Source organism: Phocoena sinus, chromosome 1 (assembly GCF_008692025.1).
Source record: "Phocoena sinus isolate mPhoSin1 chromosome 1, mPhoSin1.pri, whole genome shotgun sequence".
Taxonomy (NCBI): Eukaryota; Metazoa; Chordata; class Mammalia; order Artiodactyla; family Phocoenidae; genus Phocoena; species Phocoena sinus.
This window is the reverse complement of record NC_045763.1, coordinates 22,375,184-22,399,306: the sequence shown is the minus strand read 5'-3', so window position 1 is coordinate 22,399,306 and position 24,123 is coordinate 22,375,184. Positions and strand designations below refer to the sequence as shown.

At 38.7% G+C, this 24,123-nt stretch overlaps 1 protein-coding gene across 14 annotated transcripts in view; it reads right to left on the bottom strand.

Annotated features, from left to right (window-relative positions):
- The window catches only part of PHACTR4 (phosphatase and actin regulator 4), a 103,170-nt gene that overhangs the window by 45,675 nt on the left and 33,372 nt on the right, over window positions 1-24,123 (bottom strand). For 3 of the 14 annotated variants that reach the window (XM_032649377.1, XM_032650065.1, XM_032649980.1), the window contains exon 3: window positions 2,259-2,346. The exons of 6 other annotated variants lie outside the window; for them this stretch is intronic. In XM_032649377.1, the coding sequence (XP_032505268.1) occupies window positions 2,259-2,327 (69 nt within the window). In that variant the 5' untranslated portion in view covers window positions 2,328-2,346. Of the gene's footprint in view, window positions 1-1,684; window positions 2,230-2,258; window positions 2,347-5,076; window positions 5,095-24,123 lie in introns of those variants that run through there. 5 more of the 14 variants (XM_032649641.1, XM_032649143.1, XM_032649222.1 and 2 more) reach the window with 3 other exon arrangements.

Below are 24,123 nucleotides of genomic sequence, written 5' to 3'. Positions count from 1 at the left end.
AATGCCTAGCATGATTTACATCCTGACTTGTTAACAGAGAACCACCTTTGTAGTAGAAACCACAGGAGAATTTAGTGGCCCAAAAGGGAATTTACCAAATTCAGGAGAGTGGTTACCTCTGGGAGCAAACAAGCAAAATGCCATCATAAGGGAATGTAGGCATAGAGAGAGGGGTGGGGTGGGATACAACTCTGTTTTTAATTTCATCTCAAGCTGAGGAGAGGCCCCAGAGGGTCCTTTATATTTTCCTCTATACCCTTTTCCAGCCATTGGGTTGGACAAAAAGTTCATTCGGGTTTTTCCGTTAACATCGTATGAATTTTTCGGCCAACGCAATGAGAACGATTTCATTAAGGGAATAAAAACAAAACAAAACTACTGAGCTACTGAATTGATATGGACCCAGCCCTGGTGATCAAAGTAAAGTAAGTCAAGTTCTGATTTCAGTCCTAAAAATCTGTGGCTGAATGACTCACTTTGCGATCCATGTGCTTCAGTTTCAATAAAATATGAAAAGTACTTTGTAGGAATTTCATCTGGAAAGTTCTCAGGGGAAAACATACCTTTAGAAATGAAATTACATTAAATCATGAGACCCATTTGGGCGTGTTACCTGTGTTCCCACACTTTATGGTTTTCTTTAAAGTCACTAACATTTTTCATTTCAGGGGGAAAAAAAAAGTACCCTGGGACTGAACATGTTTTCTGCTGCTTCATAAATCAAAGAGAAGGTATGAGAAGGTATGAATCTTAAAAAAAAAAAAAAAGTATAATGTCAAGGAATGGTTCACAGGCTTTTCCCCACTTTGTTTATATTTAGGGAGCCTTTAATGAGCATACACTTAAATCTATCTTTCCCACCTTTCTATCTTCATTTTATACAAAACCCCACAAGGTTGGGAAAATGAGTCTTTTAGTGACAGTGGACTTCCATTTCACTTATATGCTTTGAAACTCTGGCTACACTTATCAGCCTGGTCTCCAGCTATCTCTGAGACAATAACACTTCAAACGCAAAGCACTGCCTTCAGCAATGTTTATACCAAGTATTGCCTTATGAGAAATGGAAACACGAGCACAATGGAAAAAGCCTGAGACTTATTTGGAAACTATATAACTGAGTCTAAAAAATTAAGTCAAATCTCAAAAATGGTCCTGTCAGGAATTCCCTGGTGGTCCAGTGGTTAGGACTCTGTGCTTCACTTCAGGGGGCCTGGTGGAACTGGTTGGGGGAACTAAGATCCCGCATGCTGCAGCCAACAAAACAAAACAAAACAAAACAACACAGGTCCTGTTTATAGAAGTCAACAATTCTAATTCTATACCACACGTATATATCAGCTGCCCAAGTCCTGCAAAAGAGCAGTAAAACACCATTGATTTCTAAACATGAGTTCCTGTAGCACTTATGTTCTGCAAGGGCAAGAAATTAACAGATGGTTTACTAGCAATATTGTCTTTAAAAAGTCCAAAAGGATCCAGTAAAACACAACTATGAGTGGTAAATTAATATAACTGAATGAAAAATTAACTTATTTTTCATTTATTCTTCACAAAGTGATAAACATCCCAAAGTTAAAAACATCAAAATCCTCACATTCAAATTCCTATAAAATAGTCAACTTCACCTACAGATCTGCCTTGCCTCTGTCAAGATTTTGTTTCTTTGCCTTCTATTACTCACCAACTCCATCTGGATTTACCGGTCTGGAGATGTCAGCTTGCCCCATGATTATGTTGTCTCGTGTCTCACAACAACAAATTGTCCCCGACCAAAGCGAACTTTTCTTAAACGATAAATCCACGTAAGGAGGGGACATGCAGTCCTCTCTCAGTGTCACCACCAGACATCAGGAAATGGCAGGAAGTCAGTTAATCTGCAGGAGTTTCTGTTTCCCTGTATCCCGGACAAGGCACTGGTGTTTCTCACAAATATGTCTTCACGCTGGCTCTCTTCACATAGGAATGCCTGTCATTCCAGAGTGCACACTGTGAAGAGCTCAAGTGCAGGAAGGGGAGGAGACTGCCAACCACATTCTAGCTGCTGAGCGGCACAGCCCTCAAAGTCCACACCTACTTTTTCTGACACTGAGCTGGGTTACAACTTTCCAGACTCACAGTCACGAAGAAAGGGAGGCTGCTCAAGAGTCTACCAAAGAATTTGTAAATTTAATCACACAAAAAACATCAGGGTTATGCGTAACCAAGCTGATGGGAGCAGAAGTCCATTCAAAGGTAGATTTTAGATACAGGCTTACCTCAAAATCAGACCATGCTGACATTTCACTGCTTGCTCTAAAACTGTATTTCGTACCTGTGAGTGGCATACTCAGAGCAGAATAGGATCTGTGTATTGGGAATTAATAACATTAGGAACAATATTTTAGAATTAATTATACCTTTTCTAAAAATAAAAAGAAATATTTCTGAAAATTTTGCTTACTAAAATAGTAAACTAGAAATGAATATTTTTAAGGTATTATGCAATATTTCTCTTTCTGCTGAAGTTCAATAATGATCTTGAGGAATACAAAACTACAGGGAGTAGCCCTATGTGCTGCATATAATACATAGGCAGTATCAGCTAACCACATGCAGCAATGGAAGGGCCAGCCTGCATGCTGATTTTTTTTTATTCAGATATAACTAATTTATATACAGTCATATACATAAATATTAAGGATGTAGCTTGATGAATTTAACATCTGAAGGTAAAGGGGGAACTAACAATTCTGAGCACTGTATTAAGGAGTTTTATACTGTCTATGTCCTTTAATTATCACCACAAATAAACAGGCATTGTGAAGAATATATTACTTACCCTATTATCAGATGAGAATAAGGCTACTGAGGTTAAATCCTGTGTTTGTCAAAGCCCTAATATTCCATTAACAAATGACAGCTACCCCTAAAACTGAGCTTTTAGTTTAAAACTTTGTTCTCCAAACTGAAATTTCGGAAAGATTTCTAGTATCTGGATTTTTCCTTTGCCTTTCCTTAGCACTTGCTCCTCTTTCCCCATTACCTTATCTCTATTATCTGCTTTTTATTAAAAAAGTAGCAAAGGTAAGGAATAAGAAAACGACAATGCTAAGGCATCAGTAAGGAAAAAAAGTGTACACTTGGGCAAAACTCAGTTGTTAGTACTGGTAATAGTAAAAAAAATTATGATATTGACCATTAAAATAGGAAAGGATAAAAGGAAAAAAACAGCAGAATTTTCCATTAAAAGAATGCGCCAATCTAAGAATGTCAAATTCCTTCTAAGCTGGCCCTTACATTTATTAGCCTAAAAGCAGATCATGTGCAAGAGCACCACCCACTACTGTAAAATGGGGAAGCAAAAGGTGGCAAATGCATTGCCCAGCACCTAGCAGGTGCTCAGCATATTGTAGTTATCATCATCATGCAGACAATACAGCATATTGTTTAAGAAGATGAGCTTTGGAGGCAGACACTAAAATTTTAATTCCAGATCTATTACTAGCTGTTAACACTAGGCAAGTTATTTCACCTCCCTGAGCCTCAGTTTCCTCATTTGTAAAGTGGGCATAACAATACTTACCAGTACAAGGCATTAAATGACATGAACAGAAATAAAGCACTTTGTAATGTGCCTGGCACATGGAAAGCTCTCAATAAATGCAAGCAATACCTATCACAGCTGTTATAGTAAAAAAAAAAAAAAAGTCAAAAAAGGAGAGGGCAGGTCAGGGGCAACCAGACAATGGTACATGGCAGAAAACCCAGTCATTACAAGGAGGTTAGTCAGAAACGGAAGAGGATGACATTTCTGTACCATGAATCCAGAGAGCAAACTGGAAGATGCAGGCCAAGGAGGAAGTGTGAACACAATCAGGTTGGTGCACAGAAACATTAAACAGATGGAACAGCCCAGATGTGTGTATTATCATGAATTAGTTCAAACCAGGCACATTAAACACACATACACATACACACACACACACACAGAGCCCAGAAACAGTATTACAGAATCTAGTTCATGTTGACAGAATTATACAAGAGTAGAACAGATAGATTTAAGGATCCTCATATGGTTGCTGTTTACCACCTGCCAAATTTAAATGTCCAACTTGACTTGGCTCACTGCTGATCTTGGGTATTTGAAAGCAGCAATAAACTCAAAGATTAGAAAAAGGATTCTTAGTGATCATTTGGCTCAATCTCCTATTCTTTACGGAAGAAGGAAATTGAGGGTTCAAGAGGTTAAATGCTTTGCTCAGAGACAGGACTAAAACCCAAGACTCCTGATTCTAACTCCAGGACTCACTTTGGCTCTTGTATAAATGGCCAAGGAAATATTTATTTCCTAAAGATATATTCATTTCCCAGGGAAGTCCACACTCTACAACAATGACAAATCTCTCAGAGATTCTAATTCTGTCACCTATGGACCAAACCAACACATGTTCCCTAACCAGCATGTTTCAGTTTCATTTTAACAATCAATATTTACTTTGTGCTGACAAAAGCAGACAAGCAGGGAGAGGGGAAAGTATTGGCCTACTAATGGCTTTAAAATTTAACAGTAAGGCCTTGTGTTCATTCTAGTTTTCCATGTATTATTTTAGAAATGCAAAGGTAACTCTCACTTCAACTTTATAAGAAGTAGACAACTCTCTCTTAAGTGTCACCTAATAAGATACTCTCTTTTTAGAGTACTTTTCTTCCACAGCTTATTGCCTCAAGGAATGGGGCAAGTAACAGATTAAAATTTGTGAATCTCTTCCTATTTTATTTAGGGAAAGAGCAAAAAAGGCCTTATAAAGTTTAATATGCAAAGGAATCTAAGTTACAGCTTAAATTTAGATAGCAATTGACGCCCCCAAGCAGTCTCATTTTATCGAAGAACTGTTTCTAAACAAACACTGCTGAACATTCAAAACCTTTAGTGACACTTACAATTCCAAAACTTTTTGTTGGCCAGCACATCAGACACTAATGTGAGAACATGCTTTATATTGTCAATAAACAGTTTACAAGATCAATCACAAAAGTACAATGCTTCCATTTAAATGTAATTTTATGCTGAGGTACCTATATAAATTGGCTTACCTAGGAGAGTAAACTCTTCTTCGCTATTTCAATTACATCTCCCTCAGCTTAATTCAGCATACCACTTTAAGTTTGAGATGTCTCAAGGAGGTGAGCTCTAGTGAGAGGTTGGGAAGAAAGTCACTTTCCTCTTGGAAAGGCTGACCAACAGAAATTATTTAACAGGTCACACAGATACATATTCAAGTAAAAGACTAATTTTCAACTTCTTTATATATAATTGAGGGTGGGAGCAGCTTTCTATTCTTTATTCCACCATCTAACTCTAATCTAGTCTGGCTGGCTCTGAATAGGAGATAAAATCCTACAATTAATAACCTTTGTCTCATATTCCATGTGGAAATTAGAAAGCCTTGCTAGTCACTTGTAAACTCTTCATTGTCTCATCTATTTGTACAAACCACTCCTTTGGCCTGGAATTTCTTTCCCAGATCCATCTAGGGAACTCCTACCCATCCTTTAAGAATTGGCTCAAATGTTGCTTCCACTATTAAGAGTCTTTTCTTAGTCACTCAAGCAGAATTCAGACAAAGATTTCCTGATCACTGATTATGTGCCCAGCAATGCTCTGGAACTAAAAAAAATAGTTTTTGTCCTTAAGATGATTACAGTTCAAATAAGTAGGATCAACAATAGAGCATGATAAGTACCTAGGTGCTACACAAACACATATTGATGGGGCTGGGGGCATCTAGCTTTCTCCTGAGAGATGAGAGAAAATATCTTGAATTAAGTGACTTCTAAAATCTGAGAGAGTCAGTCATAGAAGGAATAACAGAGGTGAGAAAAAGGTAAGGGCAGCAAGAGTTAAGACTGGAGAGGTAAAGAGCTGCTCATGACTGATGGTGCCGGATGTATCACCCTAAACTGCATGACTTCTCTGCTGGGCAGGAACCATGATGTGCCTACACTTAAGCCCTCAGTGCCTGGCACGACTCAGTGCACGGTGGACATGCAAAAAGTATTTATTAACCTTGAGGACAAGGGAAGAAACAGCATTCCTCAACTTTAAGCTTTGCTCACAGAATCTGGCAGCAAAAGACAGTTAAGGCAAAAAGTGCCACAGACGAAGGCTGGAAGAAATGTCAAGACCATAGACTAGTTTATCATTCCAAACAATCTTGAGAACTACTGTGAAACTCTCAATTCTGTGTGAAAAAATGGCATGCTTATGATGGTTTTTGAGAATCTACTGCTTTGCAAGTCGTAATAACTTTCAAAGAAGACAAATGTGTCAGGTGAATGTTTACATAAACCCTCATATAATCACGACTGCTAGGCTCAAGATCCTCAGCAGAAAGCACTTCTACTCCATGTGAACTAGCTGGAAGAACAGGCTGAAAGACAGAGATTAAAGTTAAGGGGGAGCCACTGGTACCACCAGATACTCATCCCTCTTACTCCCAATGACACTGGTTTCTTTCTGTGGCTGGCTCATTGGAGGCAAAAAATGAACACACGCCCCACCTATTCTACATCAAATACTGTAACTCTTGTCCCCTGCCTACCCCCACTTCCAGAAGGAAGCATGGCTTACCAACGGAGGAAAGCTTTCGAGGCTTTGGAGTTACATATGCATAACTATGTAAAATTTCAGCTTTTCCATTTGCTGATTAGGTGACGCTGAACAATTACTTAACTTACATGAGATAGAGATAATTACTCAGAGTTTTTGTGAGGATCAAATAAGAGAAATCTCTAAATTATAGTCTAATGACTGAAAGTGCTTAATATATTTGGATCCTTCTCATCCCACTTAGATTCTTCATATAAATGACTCCCCCCCTCCACCGAATGCTTACATTTAAGTATCACCATTCCTTAGGAAAAAATGGGGAGGTTCTGCTATGCCTTTACATCACAGTGGCTATACATATGGCAGGCATGAAGTAATGTATACGTTTACAAACCTACAGTATGTTGGACTGTGTTTATGGGAGAAAGAAACTGAAATTATGCCAGCAGGACTGCTTTCAGATCCATGGAATGAGAGACCTCAGGCTAGGAAATTGGAGCTACAGAAATTCTTTTTGCTTTCTCTTAAAGTTTTTGTTTTGAAGACAATAAATTCTTAGGGATGCCCTAGTGGTCAGGAGATGTTTCTAGAACTCAGGAGTTAGTTATAAAAATTATAGTAAGCAGGAAAGTTTCAGTTAAGAAAGATGAAACATTTCTTTCTGGTTGGGTTAAGGGATTAGGTAGTTCCTCAGAGTACAGTAGAGTCAGTGGAAAAGGTAGGCGTAGATGAAAATGAGAATTAGCTGAATGGGTACTTCCCTGGTGGCTCAGTGGTTAAGAATCCTCCTGCCAACGCAGGGCACACGGGTTCGAGCCCTGGTCCAGGAATATCCCACATGCTGCGGAGCAACTAAGCCCGTGCACCACAACTACTGAGCCTGCGCTCTAGAGTCCGCGAGCAACAACTACTGAGCCCGCACACCACAACTACTGAAGCCTGCACACCTAAAGCCTGTGCTCTGCAACAAGAGAAGCCATGGCAATGAGAAGCCCATGCACTGCAACGAAGACCCAACGCAGCCAAAAATTAATTAATTAATTAATTAAAAAAAGTCCTAATTAAGAAAAAAGAACTAGCTGAATGGAGATGAGAAGAAGTGGAAAAAAATTGAGCAAAAAGATTCACAGGTTGTGTGGATGAGGGAAAAAGGGAAATGAGAAGAGGATACAAATGACATTTATCAAACTTTAATCCACTATGTGACATCAGGCACCTGAATCAAATTATTGCCAAGCTCCCTTCAGGTTCTGAAATTCTACAGCAGAGTCAAACTAATGCCAGCTAATTCAGTGTTCTGTTTCAAATAATGGTTCCAAGAAATGTTTTATTACAGAAGAGAACAGTGGCCATGGTGCGCTTTATATAGCTAATCCAACTCAGTGCTTGCCATAGAATGCAAAATAAGTGCTTAATGAATTGGGGTATTATTATTGGGAAACCACAATCCTCATTTACTCATTCCACAAAAAATGTCCTGAGCACCTCTGAAGTATCAGTTACTGTTCTAGGTGTTGGAAACACTGACTGGATACAAAGAGGGAAAAATCTATGCCTTCTTTCTAGTATGTTAGACGGTGATAAGTGCTATAGAAAAAAAATTATTCAGGGAAAGGGAATACAATGGGCTGAGAAAGAGGGTGCTAAATTATAAACTGTGCAAGCAGAAGGGCCTCATTGGGAAGATGACATATAAACAAAGACCTGAAATAAACAACACATTCCTCAATTAACGTACTAAGTGTAAATATTAATTACAACTATAGTATATTTTAATGACTGGTCAGTGAAGTAAGGGTTATCAAACGGGCTGCTCAGTCCTCAAATATTTAAAGATGTGCTGTCTAATACTGTGGTCACTAGTTACGTATGATTATTTATATCTATATTAATATTTAATACATTTATATTAAACACAATTTGCAATTCAGTTTCTCAGTTGTACTAGCCACATTTCACACATGGCCACCACATTGCACGATGCAGATCTAGACCATTTCCATCACTGCACAAAGTTCTATCAGACAGGCCAAGCCCAAAGTATTTTTAAAGTACACTTACAAGTCTTCCAGTAACAATGCAAAACAGAGTATTTCATCAGCACGTGGTATCTATTTTCCATGGCACCAATGACTAAACACTAACTACTAGAGGCAGTATACTCCGAAGGAACACTGACAGTTAAAAAAAAAAAGTTTCCTTTTATTCAGTCACAAACTATTGAGCTATTTATACTCACAATCTTTGATAGTCTTACTTTAACAGTTGAATTACTGTTTCTTTTCCTAGTAACACTCAAGTAAAGTCTTTGACTATTAATAACAACTCAAAGCTCAGGGAAGGATGGTTTTATTTCAATTTAAAGATCTACTGAGAATTATATCCATTTGTTACCAATTGAAAATTAACAACCTCCATCTTACTGGCCATCCATTTAATATTCTATCTACCCCAAATAGTATTTTTTCATGTAGTTACAATGAAAGTGATTGAGAAATCTTAATCTTAAAGAAAAAAAAAATTTAATAAAACCACATGATATTCATAAAAACTAAGTCCCAAGTGGCCTCTGTCTACTAAGGAACCTGGAGGTATCAATGATGTGTAGAAACTAACCAGTCAGAAATCAAGGAGCTGCCCATCACAGGGTTTTGAAACACTGAATGTTCTCCAGTAAAGTGGCATTCATTGCTGATGACTCAGAGATGACTACTAGTCACTGCCACGTCTCTCCTTCCTTCTCTCTTTCGTAACTCTTTCTAACTCATTTGGTTCTCAGTTTCACTTTCAGACAGTGAGAAAGAAATCCAAATATTACCAACACTCAGCCACATATCCAGTGGAAACACAATAAGTCTGATGATAGCTATAACATTTGTAAAAGTTATTCAGAAATTTCTAACAAGAAATCTCCTTAAACATTCTTTTCTGGTACACGTGCAGGAGAATACAGACTTCATCTCCTACTAAATAAAAATTCTGAGTAATGAACACCTGGTTACACTGTGAGTCAACAGTAATTCTACAAAAGAACCAAGGATGACCATATAAATGAATGGTGTTTCTATCAAACTTGTTCCAGCTAGTGATTCAAATGTACTTTATTCTTTGTTTTCCATGTAAGAAATATCCATCTCTTTTATACCATTCTCTTCCCTCAAAATTCTCAAACTTACACAACCACAGAACCTAGGAGGTGAGGTACAGGAGAAAAGAAAGGCTATGTATATAATTTCTAAATTCAAAGAGAAATAGTGTTTTGGATTATACATACCTTTGCTTCTAAATCTTGTAAAATAAAATTTAAAAAGTAACAGTGAAACACCTTAACACTTTAGGAAAACAATGTACGAGGTCAGAGAAAATATGAACAACCTGTCCCTTTGCTCATCTGTCTATGTTAAAGCAATGAGCCCAATCCTAGTTTAACCTTTCTGAAAAGCTAACCTTTATTAGTGCTACCAGGTCTATAAAAATGTAGTCACCAAATAAAACCATCCAAGATGCAAATCTGATTACTGTTTTTTCAGCCTAAAAATAAGTTCCTTTGTTGAAAAAGCCCCAAATCAAACAGGATCCAATTAGCTATTAAACACTTTACCCATTCTCATCTTGTTCCCAGGCCTAGGCAGCAAGAGCCTTCAGAATACCACCTATCCTAAAATCCAAATTGCTGACAACCAAGTTTGTTGTGTTGATTTGTAGTGAATGAAAAGAAAAAAAAGATAAAGGGCTAAAATGATTCTTCTGGGATTTATTCACTTGGGACAAAAAGTCTTCTATTTATAAATCCCAGTCTGACAGAATTTATTTGTGGATCACAGCTTTCAAATGTGACATCCTTTTATGTGTGTTTGGGACAGTAATAATTTCCTTCTTACCTGACTCCAGTTTTGTCCCTTTCTGATCTATTCTCAACAGTGGTACCACCATGACCTTTACAAAAACACAAATCTGACAGGGCTCTTCATAGCTTATTATTTTTTTTTTATAAATTTATTTATTATTATTTTATTGTTGGCTGTGTTGGGTCTTTGTTGCTGTGTGTGGGCTTCTCATTGCGGTGGCTTCTCTTGTTGCAGAGCATGGGCTCTAGGTGCGCGGGCTTCAGTAGTTGTGGCTCGCGGGCTCAGGAGTTGTGGCTCACGGGCTCTAGAGCGCAGGCTCAGTAGTCGTGGTGCACGGGCTTAGTTGCTCCATGGTATGTGGGATCTTCCCGGACCAGGGCTCGAACCCGTGTCCCCTGCATTGGCAGGCGGATTCTCAACCACTGCGCCACCAGGGAAGTCCCTTCATAGCTTATTAAAAATCCTTCAAGACCTGGCCCAATGTCTATCTTTCTTTCTTTTGTTTAATTTTTACTGGAGTATAGTTGATTTACAATGTTGCATTAGTTTCAGGTATACAGCAAAGTGAATCAGTTATACATATATCTACTCTTTTTTAGATTCTTTTCCCATACAGGCCATTACAGAGTATTGAGTAGAGTTCCCAGTGTTATACAATAGGTTCTTATTAGTTATTTTATATACAGCAGTGTGTGTATGTCAATCCCAATCTCCCAATTTATCCCTCCCCCCGCTTCCCTCTTGGTAACCATAAGTTTGTTTTCTACATCTGTGACTCTATTTCTGTTTTGTAAATAAGTTCATTTGTACCATTTTTTTAGATTCCACATATAAGTGATATCAAATATTTGTCTTTCTCTGTGTGTATTACTTCACTCAGTATGACAATCTCTAGGTCCATCCATGTTGCTGCACTAATGCCTATCTGTCTAACCTTTTCTCTCACCACTCTCCCATGCCTGCTGTCTTTTAAGTCCTATTCCAAACCACTTGGAATTCTTAAACGATGATATATTTGCCCAGGTCTATCTATCTATGCATCTGCTCTTCTAGCTGCCTAAAATGTCCTCTCCCTCCATTCTTTAATCTGGCTAACTCCCACTCCTTCAAAATTCAGTTTATGTTTCACTTCCTCTAGGAATCGCTCCTTGAACATCTACCTTTCTATACTTAAGACTGAATTATGCACCCCTCCGGTACTCTGAAGTCACCCTGTATATACCTCTACATACAGGGGTATAAATCACTTCTGTTAAAATTATCTACTTACTTATTTGTCTCTCCTACATTCTTTGAACAGATTGTCTTTATATCCTCAGCTAGTAACATACTTCTCAGCACATAGAAGGCATTCAATAAATATTGTTTTAAATGGAGGGAGGCAAAGGGAAAGTAAGATCTTTCACTAGTTTAGCTTGTTAAGTGTCCCTTTCAGATTATGGAGTATTTGTTTTGGGAAACATGCCAGGCCTGTAGGTACTGAACATATTATAATAAATCACTGAACAGTTTCATGACAAACAGGAAAGAAAAGGACAGATATAATTGAGATTAACTTGCTAACTTAGCTATGGGTTTACATGTTACTACAAATTCACTTCCATAGATGCTTACAGTGACATAATCTTTTAATCACTGTTGCTTTTAGACTTATAAAAAACAGATTTAAAAAAATAGCTCTACTTTTCTTCTAGTTCCTAAGAGAAACAGAAGGACTAAAGTAGCACCACGAGTTTTTAATCACTCAAAGCTGATTTCTGGTCTCTGCTTCTTCTCCCCTTCATTCCTGTTTTCTGGTTTCTGATCATTTCATTAAATGGTAAAAGTTTCCATCAAAAAAATCAAAACATAAAGAAAATAATACTAAACTCAAAATGATTTACTGTTACATATGAACATCTCTAACAAAAGATCTGATGAAAAAGAAAGCTAAAGCTTAGAAAAGATAAATTAAGTTCAACTTCCTATGCATTCCTTCTCCCCATTCTCTACGGATAATAATAGCTAACATTAATCAATCATGTATTATAATGCCAGGGATTATTCTAAGTGTTTTGTTTTGTCTAATTCTTACAACAAGGCTATAAGAAGGATACCATTTATTATCCCCATTTAGTAGTTGAGGAAACTAAGTCACCCAGGGGTAAACCTGTCCAAGGAGTTCACAGCTAATAAACGGCAAAGCTAAGGTTCATATGTAAGTAATCTGGATGTGAATCTCCACTCCCAACTACTACAAGATAGTTTGTACTACGAAATGGACTTTGAATTCACACAATACCTCCTAGGTGTTTAGATAAGAACATTTATTTTTAACCTTATAAAAACTTTTAGGAGGTAGTACTTTATTTATTTATTTATCTATCTATTTATTTATTTAGGGCTGTGTTGGGTCTTCATTTCTGTGCGAGGGTTTTCTCTAGTTGTGGCAAGTGGGGGCCACTTCATCGCGGTGCACGGGCCTCTCACTATCGTGGCCTCTCTTGTTGAGGAGCACAGGCTCCAGACGCGCAAGCTCAGTAGTTGTGGCTCTCGGGCATAGTTGCTCCGTGGCATGTGGGATCTTCCCAGACCAGGGCTCGAACCTGTGTCCCCTGCATTAGCAGGCAGATTCTCAACCACTGCGCCACCAGGGAAGCCCAGGAGGTAGTACTTTAACAAAAGTAAAATTCAGGTACAGAACAGTTATGTGAATTGCCCAAAATGACAATGTTAAAATTAAAAACACCAACAATTTGTTCTCTTAGCTTACTCCTGATATTTCCAGTTTGACTACCAAAAAGAATGATGTTTCTTATCTCAAAATCAATTTTTAAAGGAATTACTTAGAAAATAAGTGAAAGGTCTAGAATCAAGAGAAGTTGGCTATATGGGATACAGACATTTCTACTACCCCTCAAACCAAATCTAGAACAAAAATACTTCAGTCCCAATACTGCATGAGAAACCCAAATTACTGAAGCACAGGTTTACACCTTTAACCCATATGTATGCTACCGGGAGCAATCATTATTAGCAATGTACAAGTGTGCTTCACCACCATGTACTCCTTAGGGAGTACCATACTCCCTAAGGTACTTAGGAGCCCCTAGTTTTTCCTATTTCTCCATGTTCACCAAATTTTCCTGTTAGATACGAGACAAAAACAATTAAAACAAAAAAACTCTACTTAAAGTCATCAGTATTAAACTGTTCAAACAACACAGATATAGAAAAGGCAATATAGATGCTATAAAGCAAGTTTTGTTTTAATAATTTCCTTAAGTACAAGTCATGTTGAATAACATGGCATGAAATTCCAATAACACAATTATTTTTATCTGTATAAAAACACCTACTCATTCTGCCTAGCATTAATAGTTTTTAATCTCCTCTCTGAGTGATGAAACTATATCTTATTCTTTTTTTAAAATTAATTTTTATTGGAGTATGGCTGCTTTACAATTATTCTGTTAGCCTCCATTGCACAACAAAATGAATCAGCCACATATACAGATATCCCCTCCCTTTTGGACTTCCCTCCCATTTAGGTTACCACAGTGCATAAGGTAGAGTTCCCTGTGCTATACAGTATGTTCCCATCAGTTGTCTATTTTATACATAGCATCAGTAATGTATATTTGTCAATCCCAGTCTCCCAATTCCTGCCTCCCCACCCCTTTCTCCCTTGATATCCATACATTTGTTCTCTACGTCTATGTCTCTACTTCTGCTTTGCAAATAAGATCACCTATACCATTTTTCTAGATTCTTCACATATGCCTTATTATACGTTATTTGCTTTTCTCTTTCTGACTTACTTCACTCTGTATGACACTCTCTAGGTCCATCCACATCTCTACAAATGACCCAATTTCATTCCTTTTTATGGCTAAGTAATATTCCATTTATATATGCACCACATCTTCTTTACCCATTCCTCTGTTGATGGACATTTAGCTTGCTTCCATGTCCTAGCTATTGTAAACAGTGCTGCTATGAACATTGGGGTGCATGTGTTTTTTTAAATTATGGTTTTCTCTAGGTATATACCCAGTAGTGGGATTGTTGGGTCATTTGGTGAAAGTATATCTTATTCTTTTTTTTGTTTGTTTTTTTTTTGTCCTTCATGGCAGCTAGGGCAATGTGCCTGGGAAAATTGATTAAATGAATTAATGAATCACTCAGCCAGCCAATAACCCACCCATTCGCTTTTTCACCTTTTGATTGGTTAGGGTATGTAGTGAGTATGACAATAAATTATCAAGCAAAACCAACTGGACTTCACTGTAACCAATGTTAAGCTACTGGCCCTGGATGCATTATGAGATTATAACTAGAAGTAACAAGCACACACCAAAGCGCTTCACCCCAGCAAGAATGTCTTTTCTTTGGTGCCACTTTTCTCCTTTACTATTTAAGACATAATTCTTACCGGTTCTTGCTATTCAAGCCCTTTGATTATCCAGCTTTATACTGAAGAGGGAAAAGACTGACCTGGGGTGGGGGGCGGGGTGTAAAATGGACAAAATAAAGCTGCTAGACCCATCTGCTTTACACCATTTAAATTCTTTTGGGAGATCAAAGAAGAAAAACAGAAGATACACAATCATCAAAAGAAACCTAAATCTGAAATTTTATAATGTTTGAATAGTCAAGTAAAATGTAGTATTTATTTAATATTCTCATGCAGTGAAAAAAAAGAAAGCTGTAGCTACAGACTGCAATCTGATATGATATCACTGTGGCTACCAAGAGATACACACTCTAGTTTGATGAGGAAAAAACAAAACACAAATCTTTGGGACTTCCCTGGTGGTCCACTGGGTAAGACTCCGCACTCCCAATGCAGGGGGCCTGGGTTCGATCCCTGGTCGGGGAACCAGATTCTGCACGCATGACGCAACTAAAGAGTTTGCATGCCACAGCTAAGAATCTGCATGCCGCAACCAAGAAAACTGCAAACCATGCCTAAGAGCCTGTATGCCACAATGAAGATCCTGCATGCCGCAACTAAGATCCGATGCAGCCAGAATAAATAAATATTAAACACACACACACACACACACACACAAATCTTCAATGAGGAACTGAAGGCCATCAACATCATTCCACAAGATAGTCCATTATACTACTATCCCCCTCTTTTAATGGAAGCCTCCATTACGGGGTGTGTACGTGTGTGCACATCTGTGCGTGTTTTGGACTCCACTGATGTTTCATGTTGCAATCTTGTAAAACCTATCCTGCCTTTGAATCAAGTCAAAGCTCTATCATGAAAGGCCATTTTTAGTATGACAGAACTCTAGAGGGCCAAGAAGCCAACCACTGAGGTTGTTTTGAAACTAATGGTCCCCCGCCTAATGGGAAATGTTCATATAAGTTTTATTACCAACTTTTAAATCCCACTGATCATACTTAACCTGAATTTGAAGTAAAGTTGAAGAAAAACATTTATTTATATTTTTATTTTGGCCGTGCCATGGGGCTTGCGGGATCTTAGTTCCCCGACCAGGAATTGAACCCGTGCCCCCTGCAACAGTGCAGAGTCTTAACCACTGGACCGGCAAGGAAGTCCCACTCATCACTTACTATTAAACCATAAAAATTTCAAGAATTTTAAAGTTTTCTTTTCTTTAATAAAAATAATACACACTTTTAAATCTGAATATGCCAATACACTGTGTCGTGCACACTGCTGTTTATCAAGGTTATTTCTTTAAGTAAATTGGGTAGATGGACACTCATAAATTTTCTTATTTCTTGACGTAACGCCTTTATTTACTTATCTATGATAGCAAATTTCTAGTTTTATAAGTTATGTGCTTTTCTTGGGCTTCCCTGGTGGTGCAGTGGTTGGGAGTCCGCCTGCCAATGCAGGGGACACGGGTTTGTGCCCCGGTCCGGGAGGATACCACGTGCTGCAGAGCAGCTGGGCCTGTGAACCATGGCCGCTGAGCCTGCGCGTCCGGAGCCTGTGTTCCGCAACGGGAGAGGCCACAACAGTGAGAGGCCCACGTAAAAAAAAAAAAAAAAAAAAAAAAAAAAAGCTACGTTTGAAAAAGCTACTGTATGATTCCAACTTTATGACATTATGGAAAATTAAACTTAAAAGCTTTTGCACAGCAAAGGAAACCATAAACAAGACAAAAAGACAACCCTCGGGATGGGAGAAAATATTTGCAAATGAAACAACAGACAAAGGATTAATCTCCAAAATATACAAACAGCTCATGGAGCTCAATATCAAAAAACAAACAATCCAATTTAAAAATGGGAGGAAGACCTAAATAGACATTTCACCAAGGAAGACATACAGATGGCCAAGAGGCACATGAAAAGATGCTCAACATCACTAATTATTAGAGAAATGCAAATCAAAACTACAATGAGGTATCACTTCACACTGGTCAGAATGGTCATTATCAAAAACTCTAGAAACAATAAATGCTGGAAAGGGTGTGATGAAAAGGGAACCCTCCTGCACTGTTGGTGGGAATGTAAATTGATAGAACCACTATGGAAAACAGTATGGAGGTTCCTTAAAAAACTAAAAATAGAACTACTGTATGACCCAGCAATCCCACTACTGGGCACATACCCTGAGAAAACCATAATTCAAAAAGACACATGTAGGGCTTCCCTGGTGGCACAGTGGTTAAGAATCCGCCTGCCAATGCAGGGGACACGGGTTCGAGCCCTGCCTGGTCCGGGAAGATCCCACATGCTGCGGAGCAACTAAGTCCATGTGCCACAGCTACTGAGCCTGTGCTCTAGAGCCCGTGAGCCGCAACTACTGAAGCCCGCGCGCCTAGAGCCCATGCTCCGCAGAAAGAGAAGCCACTGCAATGAGAAGCCTGCGCACCACAATGAAGAGTAGCCCCCACTCGCTGCAACTAGAGAAAGCTTGTGCATAGCAATGAAGACCCAACACAGCCAAAAATCAATAAATAAAATAAATAAATTAAAAAAAAAGAGAGACATGTACCACAATGTACATTGCAGCACTATTTTCAATAGCCAGGACACGGAACCAACCTAAATGTTCATTGACAGATGAATGGATAAAGATGTGGCACATATATACAATAGAATATTACTCAGCCATAAAAAGAAACGAAATTGAGTTATTTGTAGTGAGGTGGATGGACCTAGAGTCTGTCATACAGAGTGAAGTAAGTCAGAAAGAGAAAAACAAATACCGTATGCTAACACATATATATGGAATCTAAAAAAAAAAAAAGTGGTACTGATGAACTTAGTTGCAGGGCAGGAATAAAGAGGTAGACATATAAAATGGACTTGAGGACATGGGGTGGGAAGGGGAAGCTGGGGCGAAGTGAGAGTAGCATCGACATATATACACTACCGAATGTAGAATAGTTGGCTGGTGGAAAGCAGCAGCACAGCACAGGGAGATCGGCTCGGTGCTTTGCGATGACCTAGAGGGGCGGGATAGGGAGGATGGGAGGGAGACTCAAGAGGGAGGGGATATGGGGACATCTGTGTGCATATGGCTGAGTCGCTTTGTTGTGCAACAGAAACTAACACAGTATTGTGAAGCAATTATACTCCAATAAAGATCTACTAAAAAAACCAAAAAAAATATGAAAAAAAAGGCATGAAAGGAATGAACTACTGATACATACAACAACATGTATGAATCTTGACAGCTTTATGCTAAGTGAAAAACCAGACAAAAGGCTACATATTGGGGCTTCCCTGGTGGCGCAGTGGTTGAGACTCCGCCTGCTGATGCAGGGAACATGGGTTCGTGCCCTGGTCCAGGAAGATCCCACGTGCCACGGAGCGGCTGGGCCCGTGAGCCATGGCTGGGAGAGGCCACAGCAGCGAGAGGCCCGTGTACTGCAAAAAATAAGAAAGGCTACATATTGTATAATTCTGACTACAAAAGGTAAGCAGGGAACTTTTGGTATGGAAGGAAGTACTCTTCATCTTGATTGCGGTGGTAGTTACCTGATTTTACGTGTTTGTCAAAAAAAAGAACTATTATATACTAAAAAGGGTAAATTTTATTGTATATAAATTGTATCTCAATTTATATTTTTTTATAATTTATATTTTTTTTAAATTTATAATTTTTTAATAATGACTTATTTTTTTTAAAAAGGAATTCTAAGGAGCACCTTGTAACTGCTTAACACAGACCAAAAGCTCCATAAGAACAGAGATTACATCTTATTAGTGATCATAATTAATAAGAATATTACAGCTACTGTATGTTCACTATGTGGTTACAATGCTAAGCACATTATAAGTACTAATTCATTTAATTCTTTTAATAAAAATTTATTTATTTATTTATTTTTGGCTGCGTCAGGTCTTCATTGCTGTATGCGGGCTTTAGTTGTGGCGAGCAGGGGCTACTCTTCGTTGTGGTGTGTTCTCATTGCGGTGGCTTCTCTTGTTATGGAGCACGGGCTTTAGGTGTGCAGGCTTCAGTAGTTGTGGCTCGCGGGCTCTAGAGCACAGGCTCAGTATTTGTGGCACACAGGCTTAAGTGCTCCACAGCACGTGGGATCTTCCCAGACCAGGGCTCAAACCCGTATCCCCTGCATGGCAGGCACATTCTTTTTTTTTTCCTTTTTAAAATTTTATTTATTTATTTATTTATGGCTGCATTGGGTCTTTGTTGTTGGGTCTTCGTTGCTGCATGTGGGCTTTCTCTAGTTGCGGTGAGCGGGGGCTACTCTTCGTTGTGGTGCATGGGCTTCTCATTGCAGTGGCTTCTCTTGTTGCAGAGCTCAGGTTCTAGGCATGCAGGCTTCAGTAGTTGTGGCATGTGGGCTCTAGAGTGCAGGCTCAGTAGTTGTGGTGCATAGGCTTAGTTGCTCCACGGCATGTGGGATTTCCTGGACCAGGGCTCGAACCCGTGTCCCCTGCATTTGCAGGCTGATTCTCAACCACTGTGCCACCAGGGAAGTCCCAAGCACGCAGATTCTTAACCACTGTGCCACCAGGGAAGTCCCCATTTAATTTTTATAGCAACCTTGCGGGAAAGGTAAAATTCATATCCGTACTTTAGGGATAAACTTAAGATTAGAGAGTAACTGTCCTGCCCAAAAGGACACAGCCACGAAGTGGCAGAACTGGGATCTGAAACCAAGTTTGCTTACTCCAGAGCCTGAGGGCTTAACTGTTAGGATATACTGCTTTGTTGATTTTGCTTAGTGTTTAGTGAACAAATGAATGGATGAGGAACAAGTCAACTATGATGGAGTTTGGTAGGGTAGGCTGAATCTATTGACAGTTCATAGGAAGAATAAAACATATATATATTTAAAAGGACACATTATTAAGTAGAGATGTAAAGTGGTAATTTTAGGTGTAGCAGGTAAGCTGTGAATGTAGAATGACCATGATAGTCTTTAATACCCTTTAACAATACCCTTTTATTCTTTTACCTCCTTTAAGAAATAATTTTACATATTTTAATTTTTGACACTGAGGAATACAAAGAAGGAACTAAAACACCCATAACCCTACAATCCAGATAAAATCCTTTTTTACATTTAAAAAACCAAAAGTAATATATGTATATAGATGAAAACGCAAACCACACAGGAAGATACAAAATGATAAGTGAAAACCTTCTATCCTTCCTTTTTTTTTTTTTTTTTTCTTTTTTTTCCGTGCTGCGCAGCTAGTGGGTATCTTACTTAGTTCCCTGACCAGGGATTGAACTCAGGCCTATGGTAGCAAAAGCTCAGAGTCCTAACCACTGGACCACCAGGGAATTCCCACTATCCCTCCCTTTTAATTTTCATTCTTATAATCATTGCCTATGTAGTGTCCAAGACACATTTAAAAATATATGTATATTTATTTATTTATTTTGGCTGTGCTGGGTCTTAGTTGCGGCATGCGGACTCTGAGTTGCAGCATGCATGCAGGATCTAGTTCCCTGACCAGGGCTTGAACCCCAGCCCCCTGCATTGGGAGCGTGAGTCTTAAGCACTGGACCACCAGGGAAATCCCTGTCCAAGACACATTGATGAAGGGCTCAGTATGCAGAAATAAATTCAGATGGCAAATCATCTACACATTTAGTCCACCTATCATACTTTCTATGATTTTCTAGGGAGTAAGTAGCAATCAGAAGTGATGAAAAGTGGTGAGACGATATGGGAGATGCTCCAGAATGTCAGCATCACTACTTTTCAGGCTTGCATGACTACAAAGATGGCTCATCTTTTTCTATTGACAGAAAAAAATAATTATAGAGCATCTGTGTTATTAAAGTTCATAGTGTTCTACTATAAACTGGTGTTCTATGCACTCTATTTCCCTTAAGATTGTTAATTCTATCTTATGCAGAAAATTTAAAACCACTATAAGAAATACATACAAATATTGCCTACTATTGAGCAGTAGGATATAACAGTAAAAAGATCTTGCCCTTCATAAGTTATACTCTTAACAGGAAATAAGATGACAGAAGATATTTAATATACATATAATAATGCTATATTAAATTTCTATTGAACACCACAGGGAGAAAAATAGAAGTAACATCATTTTTGGCATTGTTTAATTCCAGAGGAATTTATCTCCTACACCTTAAGAATCTCAAAACTAATTAAGTTCATATTTTGCCTTCATTCTTAAAGAGAAGGGAGGGAAGGGCTGTGTTATTAGCATATTTTGAGCTTCAAGTACTAATAACATGATAACATCACAAAAAATTTTCCCGTGAACTTAAGTGAAATGCATTAGCCTTGAGCATGGTTCCTTAACAAATGTCCTTGAAAGGTTAGGAAAACCCCCTTTAAAACATAATAATGATTTATAAATTCAGATTCAGAATAGGAAGAAAACAATTGATTTGATTTGTTTAGGATATGGTTTCTGTTTTCCACTTCAACAAACTGATTCTCGTATTTCCTATGTGATACAAATTCTAATCTAAAGGTGCTATTACCTTGTTTAATCTGTTTAATCTGTTCCCAGAATACCATGCATATGAATAAAGCCTTTGCACCTAGCTTGAAATTCAGGCTTCACACCAACAATCTATCTCATTAAATAATTATTTCATCAAACACAACCAAAAATTTTTTTCAACAAACTGTGCTCTCTTCTGTGGAAGGGAGGGTATATAGAAACTTAATGAAGTTGTTAGAAAATTTAAAACATTTTGGGAAGGTAATTTAGTATATACAGATCCTCTCCTACCCCAAAAAACCTTTTAGAAGAAGTTTCATATGCCAGGGTTTCAGTCCCTTTTCCTGGGTGTGCTACAGAGAGAATGGCTGTTAACCCATAAACATTTGAGAAGGGAGGAAGAAAGCAGAAGCAGGAATAAGCCATTTTTAAAAGTAGCGGGGTATGAAGCATCACAGTAGCTTAAAATGTATACGTATTTTCTCTGGACCCTGTCTTCCCCCAGCACTTATGTACAGTGTAGCCCTTACTTTAAAAAAGAAAACTAGTAGCTTATACCAATATAAATTAACAATGAATACTTTCACTGTATTCTACCAGGTCCCTTTGAAAGGAAAGGGAATAAAATAAGGAGAATCAGGGTAAAAGCTGTTTGATTCCTTTACCACCTTCCCCACTCCATGACCTTGAAAGTCTGTCCCATACCAACCCTGGCAGAATTCTGGAGGCCTGTTTTCTGGAAGGGATAAAACAAATGGTCTCTGGACTGGGGGACTCAAAAGGCGGTAGACGGTGGGAACAGAGCATGAAAAACTGAGGGGAATTGAGTGAACATAATGAATACTGAATGCAGCAACCCTCCCAGTCTTCATCACCCTTTACCCCAGTGATGAGAAGACTCCGCCCCTTGAACCCTGATACTGATAACAGACATGTTCCTCAACAATAGGGACAAGAAGCTCACACTATAGTAAGGCCCAAAGGCAACCAGCCTATGCATTTAAAGCTTCTAATTTAAAGCTCACCACTCTTAATCACAAGCAGACAGCTAATTATTACTAGACTTCAGAGGAAAACTCTTACATAAGAGAGATCAAAACAAACAAAGGAAAACAACTTTGGGGGAAAAGAGCCTATGCAGGACAAAGTAAATCTGTTGAAACAATAAAGAATATTATGAAAGAAATATTCAGAGAATAAAAAAGACCTCCTAGGGACTTCCCTGGCGGTCCAGTGGTTAAGACTTCGCCTTCCAATGCAGGGGGTGTGGGTTTGATTCCTGGTCAGGGAGCTAAGATCAGAAGTGGCCTTGAGGCTAAAAAACCAAAACATAAAGCAGAAGCAGTATTGTAACAAATTCAATAAAGACTTTAAAAATGGTCCACATCAAAAAAAAATCTAAAAAAAAAAAGAACTCCTAGAAATTAAAAAACATAATAGTAGAAAAGAAATTTTTTTTTTTTTTTTTTGCTGTACGCAGGCCTCTCACTGTTGTGGCCTCTCCCATTGCAGAGCTCAGGCTCCAGACGCGCAGGCTCAGCGGCCATGGCTCACAGGCCCAGCCGCTCCGCGGCATGTGGGATCTTCCCAGACCGGGGCATGAACCCGTGGCCCCTGCATGGGCAGGCAGACTCTCAGCCACCGCGCCACCAGGGAAGCCTGAAAAGAAAAATTTAATAGAATATAAAGATGAAGAAATCTTTCAGGAGATAGAGCTAAAGAAAAAAAGATATGAAAATTAGAGAACTATTTCAGGAGTCCATCATCAAGCAGCTATTGGCAATCAAGAAAGAAGAAGAGGGAGTTCCCTGGTGGTCAAGAGGGAAGACATATGGGAACATATGTATATGTATAGCTGATTCACTTTGTTATAAAGCAGAAACTAACACACCATTGTAAAGCAATTATACCCCAATAAAGATGTTTAAAAAAAAAAAAAAAAAAAAGAAAGAAGAAGAGGGAGTTCCCTGGTGGTCCAGTGGTTAGGAATCCACCTTCCAAAGCAGGGGACGCAGGTTTGTCCCTGGTCAGGGAACTAAGATCCCACATGCTGTGGGGCAACTAAGCCCAAGCGCCACAAATAAGACCTGACGGAGCCATAAATAAATAAATAAATATTAAAAAAAAAAAAGAAATAAAGCAGAAGACATGGGATTTAGGAAACAAAAGAGCCAACACAGGAGAGAAGCAGAGTTCCCAGGTGAATAAGAATACCCCAGGATGACAGCTGTGTACCACACAGGAAGACACCTGTCCATATTGGAGCAGTGTGACTCAAGAGACAAACTGAAGGCTATTGTCACCAAGATCTCTGCTGCCATTTACTCTCTTTTTAAAGATAAGAAGATAGTGCCCAGGTGAGCTCATCTTGACTAAATGCTGGTGAATTTCTTCTCAAAATACTGAGCTGCCTAATGAGCTCAGAACACTCATTTCACCCACAGAAGTGTTCTTTAACTTATTCCTAAAAGCTTCAGGTAGGTCGTGATCAACTTAGGAGAGACCACAGAGCAGCTCACTCTCTCTGACCATACTTCTGCCAAGTGTCCAAGATTGAAGCCCTGCCCAAAACAATTTCCAGGACTAAGTCTTGACTCTGTCCATGACTTCCACAGAAGAGACTCTGAAAATTAGGAAACTGAAGCAGGTATGGTCCACTGATGTCTGGGTATCCCCCAAGATCCTTTCAGGACCCAAGAGGTACAATGATATACTTAATAATACTAAAGAATTAGTTGCCTTTTTCACCATGTTGACACTGATACTAAGGGTACAAAAGCAATGGTGAGCAAAACTGCT